This window comes from Spodoptera frugiperda, chromosome 13 (assembly GCF_023101765.2).
Source record: "Spodoptera frugiperda isolate SF20-4 chromosome 13, AGI-APGP_CSIRO_Sfru_2.0, whole genome shotgun sequence".
Lineage (NCBI taxonomy): Eukaryota > Metazoa > Arthropoda > Insecta > Lepidoptera > Noctuidae > Spodoptera > Spodoptera frugiperda.
The window spans coordinates 8,114,801-8,130,577 of NC_064224.1; the positions used below are offsets into that span (position 1 = coordinate 8,114,801).

At 33.3% G+C, this 15,777-nt stretch overlaps 1 protein-coding gene across 5 annotated transcripts in view; it reads right to left on the bottom strand.

Moving 5' to 3' along the window:
• The window catches only part of LOC118270242 (mushroom body large-type Kenyon cell-specific protein 1), a 195,365-nt gene that overhangs the window by 32,734 nt on the left and 146,854 nt on the right, over positions 1 to 15,777 (bottom strand). For all 5 annotated transcript variants that reach the window (XM_050697946.1, XM_050697947.1, XM_050697948.1 and 2 more), the window contains one exon: positions 11,355 to 11,722. In XM_050697946.1, coding sequence (XP_050553903.1) covers positions 11,355 to 11,722 — 368 coding nt within the window. The remainder of the gene's footprint in view (positions 1 to 11,354; positions 11,723 to 15,777) is intronic.

Here is a 15,777-nt window from a genome sequence, read left to right on the forward strand (position 1 = left end):
TGATTGGTGGAAGCCAAAAGCATCCACAGCAACTTAGCATAGCACATCTCTGGTGGAAAAACACCTTAACACTCAGTAATCTGTGACTTTGAGGAATAAAACATCTGATGGTATGTTCCTTTACAAATAAAATCATCATCATATTACCTACAAGATATCTTAAGCTGAATGTAGGCCTTCCCTGAATACCCAAATATTGTTACATAGGCAACATTTTGTAACCATTTCAACTTAAAAAACAATCTTAAATTCTTTTACATTTTCTTCTACAAGTATCTAAGTTTATTAGCTTACTTTGTCTTTATTATTTACCCAATCATCGCCATGGCGTGATATCGCATTGATTTTTTCAAGCTCGATTGATTAATTGGATCTCAATGGAGTATTTTTTCTTCTTGTAATATTGTAATAAATGCTACTTTGAGTCGCTGTTTTAATTATTGTTATTGTCTGAAGAGATTTAAGTATTCAAACAAAGGGAAAAGTACGGTATTATTATGAGTTTTGTATTTGTTTACCTAGTATGAGAGGTTGTTAAGTAAATATGGAAGAAAATTGTATTAATTTCGTATTGACTGTATAATGTTGCGGTCTACAGCAGACTTTTTGGTATAATCGGTCTATGAAAGTAAGAAAAAGTGGTAGATTTTCTTGTAAAGATGTAGAAACTTAAACTGAGCTTGTATGATAAGATGCTTGAATGGGACGAAGATGAGGAAGTCTACAGGATAGTAGCTACTATCTAGTGTATGTTTAACCTGTCGATTAAAGTTAAAGTCAGTGTACCTACTGAATCAATCTAGACCCAGGCACTTTTGATGCAGTAAAATAGAAATGTTCACCAACCTATCATACTCATGAAGAAGAACGAGAAAGAAACTCCATCATTACATTAATCTTATAAAAAGGTCAAAGTAAAAAAGTTCCTACGCTATCCTTTTTAGAGGTCCAATAATTTTTTTATGGTATAAGCCGGTAAACGAGTAGACGGATCACCTGATAGTAAGCAAATCAAATCGAATCAGATCAATCATCGCCGCTGCCTATAGACACCCGAAACACCAAAGGCGTTACAAGTGTGATGCCGGCCTTTTGTGGGTTAAGAATTTAAGGGTTGTTGGGGAATCGGGGATTGAGAAGTGGGATAATTGAGCCTCCGATAACCTCACTCACAAAACGAAACACAACGCAAGTATTATTTCACGTCGGTTTTCTGCTCGGCCGTGGTATCACTCCGGTCGAGCCGGCCCATTCGTGCCGATGCATGGCTCTCCCACACTTAGAATCTTTTATAGGTAGAATAAGACATAATAAACCTATGATTTATCGTCTCCAAGTATAAAATTCCTTCATCCTAATTGAGGTTTTAGTTGCAAACAGGTATTATCCTCGGCGGTTCGACCAGTTCAGTTCACCTTGCTGTTTTGCTAATCACGACTACCTTGAATATTAACTAACGGCTTGTTTAGACTCGCGTCATTGCCTACATAGGTAGATATATATTATTGTATATACCTACGTATGTATATCTTTATATATATAATTCTTCTGTAAGTGTGTATGTCACTGAACTTCTCTTAAACGACTGGACCGATTTTGATGAAATTTTTTGTGTGTGTTCAAGGGGATCTGAGAATGGTTTAGATTCACAATTTTGTCCGCTAGACAATGTTTTTTTAATTAATGTAGACAGGACAACGTCTGTCGGGTCCGCTAGTATAAGTATATAGGTATATGTGGTGTTTTTGTGTGAGTAGGTACGATTTTGTTGACACGTTTGGAAGAAAAAATGGAGGAAGGAAATAGTATTTCTTGTTTTTGTTTAGTGAATATTGTGCGTAATTACAGTTCTTCGTCCTTTATGCTATTAAGATGTGTTTTTTTGTACTAGGTAACCTAAAAGCTAAGAAATACAGTTTGCTAGAATCTAAGACTGCATTACGGGATTCAAGACAGTTATTCATAGCCCTGAGACTTCAGATGTTTTTATGGTTGTATTTACTGTAAATCTTGGCTTATAGGAGTTGCAGAGGTTGTGGGAGGTTAAGGCGGGATTGTCCTACAAAAAAAGAAGTTCGGTGGAAAAATTACTAAATTTTTAAAGCACTACTATACCTATCGACTTATTGGTAGTTTGAGTACAGGAAAAATCAAGAGCTTTTTGTTCATTAAGACTCTACAAGATCTGATAGTTAATTATCAAGCCAATAAGACTCAGTTACAACAAAATGACACACATGGTGCAGTTTACAGTTATGGCACAAATCTCCTAATAAGTGCGGCTAAATGAAGAGTTATTTCGTTGATTGGTGACTATTTAGAACTTAAAGGGCAGGCCAACTATGTCAATGCCATTTGCCAACTATTCTTACTTTACCCGTTTTGGCATAAACGTCAGCAAAGGTTAAAAGAAATTGTTATCACGATAATAGTAAGGGTTTAAAATGAAATTGTTACGTACACCGTGTAATTTCCATTCATTCGTTTAATAGCTATAGATAATGGTCAGGACTTAACAACCAATCCACAATAATTGACGGGTTCAAATCCCAATCTATTTTTTCTAACGGACCAACCGTTCCTAGGATTACCATTACAAAAAAAGAACACGTTCGAATTACGAACAGCTGCTTATTTGAACTTGGAACGTAAAAACTGGCAACATAATTTGCCGCTCGCCAAATGGTGGGGTCTACATTCTAATTCTAAACTCGCGGCCTCCACCAATAGCGGGCGAGGACGACCCAACATGGCCGCCGTGGGAACCGGTTAATGGGCCGTTTGAATTTAGAATAGTATTTTTATTAATACGTTCGAGAACAATTGTTTTTTTTTCTCGACTTCTTATTTGGTATTCATTAGAAATAGGGTCCCATGTTGGACCTACGCATTAGTATTAGATGTTTTTAGACATCCGATACTTTAAACTGCTAATAATATTAAGCATATGGTCATTTTTGAATACTGAATTGATTAGTAAGATAGAGATGCTTGTTAACTTTCAATGAAACCAAAAATTTCTGCTCTTGATCTCATTTCAAGCTGATAGGACGTGATGGAAAATGTCTATTTCTAGAAGACATAAAGGACATGTAGGTTCTGTTTAGTGTTACTGCTATTAAATGCTTCAAATGATGAGATGAGATGAGAATGAGAAGAGATAGGCAGAAGGATCCACGACGAAACTCCTTTCCTAGTCGCTGATCTAGACTGGGCTTTGTCTTTTTGTTCTGAACAATTATATTTTGTTGTGTCGCAACAAGAGGAAGTATTTGGTCTTCAACCAATACTAGAAAGAAAGTTTAGCGCATTTGGTCCAATCAGAAGACGTCCAGTGCATTTAAGAAGATGACAATCAGCCTGTTGTGTTGTTATTATTTGCATACTAAATTAATTATAATGTTATCGCCTTACTCATGTAGCACTTTAACATGGCTTGAAACTAGTCGAGTTCCTCGTCAAACAGTTACGTGATTAAGCCGATAACATAATAATTAATTTAGTATGTCTCACGAAAGTTATAATAAAATTAAAGAAGAAGAAAGACCAGTAATTGTTGAGATTGACATCTATCTAACTAGAAGACTCTTCACCATTTCAATAGACCAAGGGATGTACTGAAATACACAGAATTGAATCGCGTGTCCAGTCCATAAGTTGTTATTACAGCGGTATCTATGCCTTAAGAAGTTGTCAGTATTTAGGGCATAGTTGTTCATTAAAATAGTACTGTTCTAAAATATCTGATACATTGGTTATTGTCTTTGTAAATGGAAGTGACTGTTCAAGGTGTAATAATCATGTTGGGTGCTGAATGCTGATGTTTGGTGGTTAAATCTTAATTTAGTTACGAGCTGTCTTAATAGGTAAATCGAGCTGTGGATTTGATACAATAGAGAGATAGAATTTTGACATATTTTGTATGGAGATTATTTTAATATTATATTATCAGTCAGCTAACCTATAGTTAATTGATTAACAGAGTAACGATGAAGTTTCTTTCTCGTTATTTTCCATTCGAAGCTACATTTTGGAACAAGCACCTAGCTTCACTGACAGACAGACGGACAATACAATTTGACGTTTCTAATGTACCTAATTTAGGATTAATTGAAATAAATGCTTTGACTTTGATTTTAACGATTGATTCATTTGAGAGAGAAATTAGCCACGGTTCTTAGGTATCGAAACTTATTTCCTTGTGATTTCTGATATTTTATCTGAAGCTACAGTTTTCAGATATATTTTGGAAAGAGAAGTTTAAAAAGGATAGTGAAGGTAATATAGAGCTATAAGCCTAACCTAACCTAAGAGGTTTTTGTTTTTTGGTTTGTTCAAGTTTTTAAGTTGTAGTATTTATTTATTTCTTATTTCATTTAGATTTAGTTGTCACTGTGTATTTAATTAAAATTAAATAGAAGAGCCTGTTCCTGTAGGTTTTAAGATTGATGTTTTGTTTTTAAAACCCAAGTATATTAGTCGTCTCAATTTATTACAGAATTAGCTTCTACATTACATAATAATAAACTACACACAAATCTGCAACATTCTACCTTGTTTACATAAAGTTTCGACGTAGATATCAAACACTTTAATCAAAGTCACTAATCCGAGATTAGTTTGCCCGACACTAGAAAAGCGAGGTCGTGCTAAACTAGACACGTACGTTATCAACAGTTATAGTTTGAGCAGTTGATAACCCATAGAATCTGAGCCAAGGTCGCAATTATATAGAATTAGGTATTTTATGACGTAAATACTTAATAGTTAACATACCTAGTCGGTTACTTTATTCATATTTGTTATCTATGTTTGTGGGACAAAACGTCAAATGTTTGTTTTTTAATGGCTGGTAGTAAGAGAAAGGTATAGTGTTTTTATTTTAGTATTTGTTTTACTTAGGTTTTGTCTATTTTTTCTTATTGCGTCGTCGTTCGTCGTGGCACTTTCAGGGCTTTTCAGTTTTAAAATGTTCGTTCGAGAAATAAATTAAAAAATACTGTCTTCCTGTTCAAGGTAATTTTTAAATAGCTAATATAATTATTTCACTAGAAAATTATAAAAGTGATAAATATACAACATTAACTAATTTTAAAATCAGTTCCAGTGTGTTTTTTTACAAAATGGAATATCTGAAGCCGATTTTCGCGGGCTTTTTCTCAAAACACAAACGTCAAACCACCATTTTTATTTCATAGACAATCTAGAAATCTATCTGTCACTTCAAAAAAAATTTTTTTTGTGTATAATATAGCGATTTTCTAATTAGTGAGTGTAAATAAATGAATAAAAGCTGTTTTATTGCTTTTTATAACACGGTGATGGCCGAAGCGTTGACTTGTTACAAATCAAGAGGTAAGGGGCGTATGCTCGAGGGCCATGATGAAGTGGCTACTGGGAATATTAGAAAATATTAAAAAATAACACGGTTTTTTTTTTGTTGTGTCGTGTTTAGATTGGTTTTGTTAAAAATATTAACTGTTCGGTGTTTTTGTCACATGCTTTTGGTATTTTAAGAAAATATTTTTATGGCTTTTGTGCGCGGTAATTTGTTTTTTTTTTTCGAAAATGTCGTTGTAAATAAATTATGTATTAGTAAATAACGCTAATGATTTTTTACAATTTTAAATTGTTTGGATTTCACAGCTTAAAAAAAAGAGTTTATAACACTTTTAACAGAAATAACTATTTGGGATGTATCCTAGAATATAATTTTATGTAGGTTTAGAAAAACGTGGTGGGAAAAGAATTTCAGGCATTTTACTAAACAAAAAGAAAATATTAGTTTTCAAAACAGATTCTTTGTTAGAAAATATCGACATTGTATATTATTTTACTGAGGCAATATTTGATTTGTAAAAATATAGAAGTGTGTAATAAAATGTAAATATAATGCAACTACCATCTTAAAAAATGGAATCATTGTTAAAAAATTAAGTTGGGTTCAAAAAATTTTTAAGACTAAGAACTAATGCTAAACTATTCTTATTCTAGGGTGTATAAAATATTTGCTGTGTCTAGATAAAAAAATGGAGAGATTAAAAATGTGATAACTAAAGTGTGAACAATATCAGAATACTAAGAAAAAAAAACCTAAAAAAATTGCTGAGGCTAATATTGCAAAGAAAATCGAACGTAAACAAATATGGCGTGTACTAATAGGTACAGCTAATGACTAAATTAGAACATGCACTATACCACTAATAATAGCAGCCAATCAAACAATTTTAGTTTATCTTAACACCAGAGAAAAAAGCTCAAAAAACAACTGACGCATTCAATCTAAACATAGTATATTTCATGTTTGTAACTAATAACTCCAACTAACCATGAAATCGCTTCATGTTACATGTTACATTTCACACTCTATAAAAAACACTAGTACAAAACGCACACTTAGTAACATCAGCCGCTTAAACTGAACGCGCCCGCCAGAGAGTAGAGAGAGAACAAAAAAAAACAAAACAAAACAACAAAAATCGTTTGTCAAAAATTGACGTAAAACGTCAAAATGTTTTTTTTTTATTTCCGCGAGCGGCAATGATTAGTAAAGGCGTTCGTTCTGCGAGGCTATTTGGCCGCACGTGTTTCGCCGAGGGGTGGGTCTTGCACGTGAAATTTCCCAGGTTTCCACCCTCCGCGGACCGCCCCTATAGGCTTTTCTGTCCGGCCTATGCTGTTTAACCGATCGGCTTGCGAAAGCAGCGGAGTCGCTTACACATTACATTTTTTTTTGCAAAGGGGTTGCTTGCAAGTTTTTTTGTAACCTCTATTTTTCTGTTCGATAAAAAATTGTAGCAAGTGAACTACAAACATGTTGACTAGCAAAAACAGTTATAAATGAATCAATTACAACAAAAATTTACAATTCAAATGAAACACGAATCATTAAAAGTAGATCATCGCAACGTTACAATTATCAACGAGTGTATTTTGAAAAATCTAAAGCGATAGTATGATGTGCATTAATTTCATGCATCGTCCACTTTTCCTGTGCAATTATACTCAATACCTTCATAGTTTTTAACAGCCAAACAATTGCAGGTTACGATAATTTTTATACAACACGTAAATGGTAGAATTAATTTACATTTTTTTTTTATTTCTTTCGTTTGGTGCTTAATTGTGATAGCTCATGTGAACAGGTGCTCGTTCTATGAAAGCTGTTGTTATTAGTTATAGTTACTGAGCGTTGAAGGCAATTTTATTAAAATAGGAAGTTAGTTCGATACAAGCTGGTTATTATTATAAATTTCCGTATAAAACTTAACTTAAAAATTACCTTTAAACACATTCCGAACACAATTTAAAAACCTCATCAATAACTAGTACTAAAACTCAATCAAAATTCAACAATTTCGTTGATTACACTTCATTGTTTATTTCACTCGATACACAATCAACTCGATTCCAATTAAAACACCAATTTACAATTTAATTAAAACAGATTCACACACAGCTCCACGCAACTTAATAAACGCAAAACAAAATTAATTAGCACAAGTAGTTACAAAACAGATTAAAAAAAAAGTGTACTCAAAAAGCACAAAGAGACAATGTCCACTCCACTCCCGGCTCTGTTCTTACACTGCCTACTTTTCATGCTCTACGCCTACACATTCACTATTTCAGTAACAGCACTGCAACGAGCGGGGAACTCGACCTTATATGCATTCGAACAGGGTCGAGAATAAAGTGCATTTTTCGCGGCACGCACCCCATCTCTTTCGCGCGTATTAATCAAAATACCAACTCTACTTTGACGTTGAATCGTAGAAAATGGATAAGCCATTGTTTTCTAAATTGAAACTATGGTTTGCACGGCCGACGTAAGATGGTCCCTTTGCGTTTGTTTCGCGTTAGATTTTGTACCGGATTGTCATAGATGTATGGGGGATTGGGGTCTAGTTAGGCTGGTCGTGTCTTCGCTTGGTTTAGACAGAATACATAATTGCTATTGCCATCTATAGGTTTTACAATAAAGTGTAATTAAGAATGGACAATGATTAGAATATCGCGAGGGATGTTGTTATTAAGAGCGTAGCCATTAGGTCTTAATTAAATTGTATGTAGTTACGGTATCAATGTTTTATTTGGTATTATATTTAAATAAACATGGTGAATGGAAATAGCGTCTAACGTTGTTTGGGAGATGCCTAAAAATATTTGTGACCTATAAAAGCAGGGAACGGTATGGGTCCCTTTTTTAAGCTTTGCTTTGCTTTTAATATAATATAAAACACTTGATTTAATTACTAATTATTGAATTATCATTGATTTATGATATTGTAGCCTCACGCCTGTCTCCCATGGGGGTAGGTAGAGACAATATAACGCTAATTGCAACGAATCTTATATACTTCTTTCATAAGTTATGTATCATGTAGCCACATAAGTCAATTAACTAAATAAAAAAAAATCATTACCCGCCACAATAAAAAGGGCAACAACAGAAATTCTCAACACTACATCTACAAATGATACAACAATACAAAAACCTAATCACATTATACTTTTTTTCTATGTTTCACCATTTTTGTTAAACCAACGACGCGTTACATTTAATGTTGCACATAAACACATAAATAACAAATCGAAAACGCATAAATTTGATGCAACTGACATTATTCTATCCATAGACAAGATTGATGTCAGATAGAAGAACGATTTAATTTTAAAAAAAAGCATTCCTTATATGTAGTCTGTGGTGTTTTTGCCGCCAAAGTAATAATTTCGTTGTGATTGCCTGTGAGTTTCCCATAGATTCACAATACTAGAACATAACTGTGCTATGATAATTCTAGACCAAAACATATGGTTTGTGTGCTAGCTTTTTCATTATTTCTACTTAAAGAAAAACCTTTCTTTCAAAGCGTTCTAAATGTTATAGTTCTTTACCTATTATTTTTAAAATGTCAGTACCTACTTAAATAGATATGAATAAAAATTTTAGGTTTTTACTAAAGATTTCAGTTTTATTCACTATTAGGATCTACAAACGGCTTCACACCCGTGAAATAAAATATAAACGATGTGTTATTACAGACCATAATAAACTCCTGTTCAAAATTTTAAGGGCTTTTATCATTCAGGTATTAACCAATTTTAAAGTTGCTGCATTTCTCAGTGTCATTTAATGCTTAGGTGCTCAACCCAGTTCTTAGTAATTGTTTTTGATACAAAATCGTTACAAAGAAATAGTTTAAGTAATCATTAAATGTCTCTGAGTACGGCATTATGTCATTTAGTTACGAAAATTGAAACGTAAAGTTCATAGTAAAATTTTACATCATCATGAAGTCATTATGACATCAAATTGCATGATTAGACCTTAGACCACAAAACGTGACGAACTAACGCACAATACTTTATGCCTATTAATAACAGAAAAATTAAAATCAATGAGAATAATCTTATACTACGCATATTAATTATCGTATCAGTAATATCAGCCAAATAAGTATTTTAGTGTTAGTTTATCGAGAGAATAGAAAACTAAATAATACAGAGAATTGACAAAATGACCCATATGTACCACTAGTTTTTATGGTATTAAACGAGCAGACGGAATCACCTAATGGTAAGCAATCGCCGCCGCCCATAGACACCCGAATCACCAGAGGCGTTATAAGTGCGTTTACGTCCTTTCGGGGATTAGGAATTTAATGCTTGTTGGGGAGTCGGACATTGGGAATATTGGGTAGGGGATAATTGGGCCTCCGGAAACCTCAATCACAAAACGAAATACAACGCTAGCGTTTTTTCACGTCGATTTTCTGCAAGTCCATAGTATCACTTCGGTCGAGACGGTCTATTCATTCCGAAGCATGGCACTACACTTATATTCCCAAAAATATAAGTAGATACAACATCAACATAAAAATAATAACCAGTCATATTCAAAACATCTTATTTGTAACAGAAGGCAAGCCTACAGCCAAACACAACTTCGTTCATCATAACAGATCTCAGAAAGATCAAGAATCATTTTCAATTCAAAGCAGTCGAGATTTATTGCCTAGTTTCTTTAACAGGATGTAACCAATCATCAATAGGTACCTCAAAATATTCCATTGCACTACAATGACTAACTCGATCTAGGTTTAAAGGTCACGGACGCATCATTTTGAGTCACTATTCGAGCTACATTCTTATGCAGGCAGCCATGATGTCATCAGAAGTGATGATGATAGTCATGTGTTTCAAATTCGTTAAAGGTATGTAGCTACCCTATTACTACTACTATTTGGTAGCCCAAATAGTCCGTTTCTTCTTCATTATATGTCGTGTAGAGGCGTTTTTGGAGAGTGGAATATTCTGTATATGCTTCAATCAAGCTATCTAGAGATTAAATAGAATTGTCAAATTACCTTAAAGCTTGAGACTTAGATGAATTTAGTTAATGTAGAGGCTACTGACACGTATCTGTGTAATTTCAGACGATTATAAATTGACAATAATTCCGGGTTATAAAATGGAGAATAAATAATTGCTAAGACACAATATTTAGCTCAAAAATCCATAACAAAGTGACAATTTACGTTTTGGAATGGTATAGTCGTTGTCGTATATCATAAATCAGAACCACAGCAGGGAAGCTAGCTACAAATTGAAACCTACATTATAAATTCCAGCAATGATGTTACAGACAAAGATCTAACTAAATCAGGAAAAAACCTTACAGTAAATATTTAAAAAGACCTACACATAACACTACAACCACAGAATTTCACACCATCACACAACGTAACACGTGTAGCCGTAACTACAGCTACAGCTATTAGCAGAACATCTGGCGAACAGTCTTGTTCAATCTATTCCACCAGTTTATGTTACTGCACTATATCTGTCTCTCATAATGTAGCTCAGGTTATGGACACACCTGAGCTTCCAAGCATCCCCAATCTAGGATTCTGGGTAATCAAATTGGAAGACAGTGTAGTGAGTACTGGGTTTATGGGTGATTGAAATTTGTGGGTCATTGTCAGAAATTGTGTTATTGGTTAGTGTGTTACTGGTCTTAGATATAATAGGTGTTTTTATTACTATAATACGAACAATTGACATTTCTTTTTGAGTTAAGTAAACATACAAGTTAATTTACCTGTCAAATTTATCTAACGTTTAGATGAATACCGATTCGATTCTAATCGATGGAAAGTATTGTGTATAAAAAGATATAAATTTATTTATTTTATTTTTTTATGTCTCCTACAATGAAGAAAAATATCCTGAAATTCTAATATCAGTCTCTTTTAACAATTTAAGCATGTAGCCCATTAAACCAGCGCCTTCTTGTAAAACAAAACTATAATTTCTACTCCAATTACATTAAGATCAAAAAGCAAACTCACCATAGCGCCGGTTGGCCTGTTCTCGCCTCCTCCCGGCTCACCATCCGTACAGAAGTAGCATTTGTCCTGCGGCTTCCAATCTGCTGGTTCCTCGGCTACTTCCAGCTTCGGTTGGGTGGCAGGCCGCTTGATCAATGACTCTAGAATAGTTTCTGGCCTTCGAGCCACCTTTTCTTCCACTCTTTCTTCCTTTGTTTCGTCCTCGTTGATCTGTTCTATGGTCTTGATCTTCAAGGCAGGTGGAGGGTCTGTCTGGACCGATTCCTCGTCGCTCGATAATTCTGCCTCCCCTCGTTTTGGTATTAACGCGTCCTGATATAGTTTCCATTTTCTTCGACCCATCAACTCCTCCGCCACCCGTTCTAGACCTGGAAAGACAGATTTGTTTATGTTATTAGTTTGTTTGGAAGTTTAAATGAATGTTTGTGTTAATTTCTAGTGACGTGTTTGTCTTAAAGTTTTTATAATAATGGTTTGACAAAAGGTAAACCTTACAATTGCTCATAATGCGTATTGTGCCAAGAAAGTATATAAAGTTAACATTATATGTATAACAAGAGAATCATACGCATAATAGTTACTTTTGTACAACAGAATGTACAAAAATATTGACTTATACAAACTAACCTTCTAAATTCTCTCTCAAACCAAATAAAATGAACGGTAACCATCCAATATCTAAAAATCAAAACCACAAATCATTTTGACCTAAAATCTATAAGAACCGGCGATCGTTAACATACTTTATTAACTCGAAAGTGCACAACGGTATTGAAATTTAACCAGTCATGCGACTTTTCTAGCCAATAAAACTTTCGCGCGACCAAAATGTCGTCGAACTGTGAGTGCGATTTATAGCAGTGTTTTCGTCTCTAGTAAATAATTATCGAATATTAATTATTGTGCATATTTATTGCTGACGATAAGCGGTCTTGTGGCACCACTGAACAAATGGGGTGTGGCTGCAGTGACAGCGGATAACGGATGTAAGGACGATGTAGCGGATACATGAGTTTCTAAATTATTGACATTTGTTATTCTATAATATAAAAATACTGGCGTTATAACTCCAGAAAACACGAACCGATTTCCACGGTTTTGCATTCGTTGGAAAGGTTTCGGGCTCCGTGAGGTTTATAGCAAAAAAAAACATTCAGGAAAAAATCAAGAGAAAAGCAGAAAAACAGGGAAAATCATTGGTGGCGAAACGGAGTTCGCTGGGTTTGCTAGTGTTATATAAAATTTATAATAAGCACGAATTTAAACATTGCTAACTAGTGATTTAGATTGACTTATCATTCCACGGGTTGATGATTCAATTTACGCTTGCCCGCAATAAAAATCCATTAGGTATTAAACTTTTCTTGAAATAATAAAAGAAAACTATATACCTTAATTATCAGAGACCTCGTATCATGAATCTAACTATCAAGCTGTCACAGGTAGATGCCTATCTGACGAGTTAACAAGCCTGGCATCTAACTAACGCTTTTTTTAAACATATCTTGACCATCGCGGGTTATTAAAATCAATTATTTTCCGTAGGGAGCCTGAAAAAAGTAGATGGAAACTAACTTTTGATGAATTTGATTAACATCTTTGTTAGAAAAGACCAGAAATGGCAATTGATAATAAAATAGAAGCGATAATTTATTATAGAGTGGATACATGTAATAGTTGCTATGACTTTTAAATGTTGTAGATTATTTATTATGTGAGTTTTAATTTCATTTAACCTTCTTTTATAATCACTTAAACAATTTCATTTAATAAACTAAGTACTAAAATGTTTTATTAATATGGACTATTAAGTTTTAATTGAATAAGTTAGACTTATTTATTAGTTCGTTTAAAAAATTAGACTATATCTTTACAAAAAACTGTGTTCCTGTCATATTATTTTTTAAAAGATCAATTACCGTACTAAAAATGTTAATCAAAATCATAATTTCCTTTTCCCCGCTGTCACTGCGACCACGCCCCAACACTCATATAAAGTTATAAAATAATGTGTCGAACTGTCGATATCTAGAAACGTCGGCCAAGGGCCGAATTATTATTTCAATATATTTTTCATATAATTGTATGATCGATAGTTATATGAGTAATTACATCGTTTGGACGGGTCGCTGCTCGTATATCGTATATTTAAATAGTTTATTGTCAATTTATTTTATATAGTTATCTGCTTTTTATGATCCTGTGTACTTTGAGTAGTATGTTGATTTTGTTATGAGATTTTGTCGATGGAGAAATACAAAATTTTCGCTCATTAATTAAGCTTTTTGTACAAAATTCTTGTAGTTTTTACATTGATCGTCAGAATAGAGGTCTACAATCAGAGGTTGATGGACTGATGTTGAAGATTATTTCAGTGAAATTAGTCGGTGGACGGTGTACCTAAGGGTGTTTTTTCACCAGAATAGAATAGAATAATTTATTTGCAAAGAATGTAGGTATAGATTATTAGGTGATACAAAATTTAAAGTCCCTTGTACAATTTACCTAAATAGGCATGCGCATTTACATTTAAGAAATAATTTAATAATACTTATCATCTGAGAATTCTTGTACTGAACTATAAGAATTTCGATAAAGTAATTCTGTAACTAGAGCTGTGCTATGTAGCTATGCTACGTTAGATGTAATAGCTAAGCTGTGAAACTATGTGACTGTCAGGCTGATGGAAAAGATTCCTAAAAAAAGCATGCTGGAAGCTGCTACATTTAGCCAGACGATCGGGAAACCATGAAGAGACCTATATTCAGCAGTAGCAGGACTTGATTAAAACCTAAATGATAATACAAATAAAATACTTAGACCGACATTCTAGAAAAATCTAGAAATTTCTAAGATATTCACTACGTACCTAGATAATCAAACATCTATAGATTTGAATTAAAATAAATATTTTAATGAAACCAGTTCACACAACAAGTGCAGTGGGTTGATTTAACCACTGCATCTATAACTACCTCGTTTCACAGTAAAATAACTCTTAACACATTGTATTAAGAGTGTTATTAGCAATAGCAAATGACACTATATGAACAAGTCTATGACTACATAACTTTTATAGTAAAATAACTCTTAAGACATCGTGATAAGAGTGTTTTTTGCAAATGTATAGTAAAAAGATCAGTTGTGCTTATATCTTTCTGAGAAACGGGTTTAAAGATTGTACTTGTAGAATTAGTTTCTCTAGATGGGAATTGGTTGCCATTTTTTTGCGTATGCGCATCGAAATTTGAGCGGATGTTATGTTGTATGATCTGTGGTCGTTGGTTTTTATTATCTGTGAATAGATGAAGGATGAAAGGATTATTAAGATTGGTTTTAATCGTCACATGCCTGTTTACAATTTTATATCTATGTTTTTCTTTAGCTTGCAGTCTAGATATTCAAAAGCTGAATATTTTAAAATTGCTAAATACCTACTTTAGGAAGTACTAGCTTCTACTATCACCCAAATCAGCTCAAACCCAGTCTCTTTACCAAATTTCATTAAAATCCGTTCAGTAATTTGTGTTTCTTTGATCTTTACCAAAAAAACAAGTTCCAAATTCCCAAACATCTTTTCATATCCACCATTTTTTTAATCGACGCCATCGTTGTAAATCAATCATAAATTACTACACAAAGGCTATAATAACTCATAGCAATGTAAACTAAATACAAAACGCCATAGTAACATAGTATAGTTAGCATAAACCGTAACTTTTCCGTAACGCATTACGCAGTAGCGTAAAAGTTTATTGTAAAAAAAAAATACGCGTCATCATTTGAATTGCAATCATAAAATGGCGCGAATTAGCATAGACTATAAGAAGTGTTCATTGTCTATTACATCCGTTCGGGGCCATCAACCTTTTCGTAACTGTTATTGTTTTTGAATTAAGAACGTTTACTTTTTTTTTCGTTTTGTTTTAAATTTTTATGATCTGTTGTTGTGTTTTTTTTTTATTAAAAATATATATGGTGATTTTGTTTTGTTATATTTTTGGTAAGTAATTGAACATGATAACGATTATTATGTAACGTCTGAATTAATAGAAAATATTGACATTAACTGCTGTACTCAGAGTCATTTAGTGGTTACTTAACCCAGTCCTTAGCTATAGGGATGGTGACGAGGTATGAAAGTTAAAATTCTATTTAGTCCGTCAATAAGATAATGAACAAATATTAGATAGATACGTATTTATTTTATTTTGTCACATTAGATAACAATACTTAGATAAAAGGAATCAAAATTCAGAAGTGAGAGCAAATACGTCATTTCTACGTATAAAATGTACCTAGATTACGCGATATTTCAAATCAATATACCTTCGAAGGTATTCGTATCCGTAAGAAATAAAAAAATACGTTCTTTACTAATAAATAGTTTACCTAAGTAATTATTAAATATCTCTAAGTATGG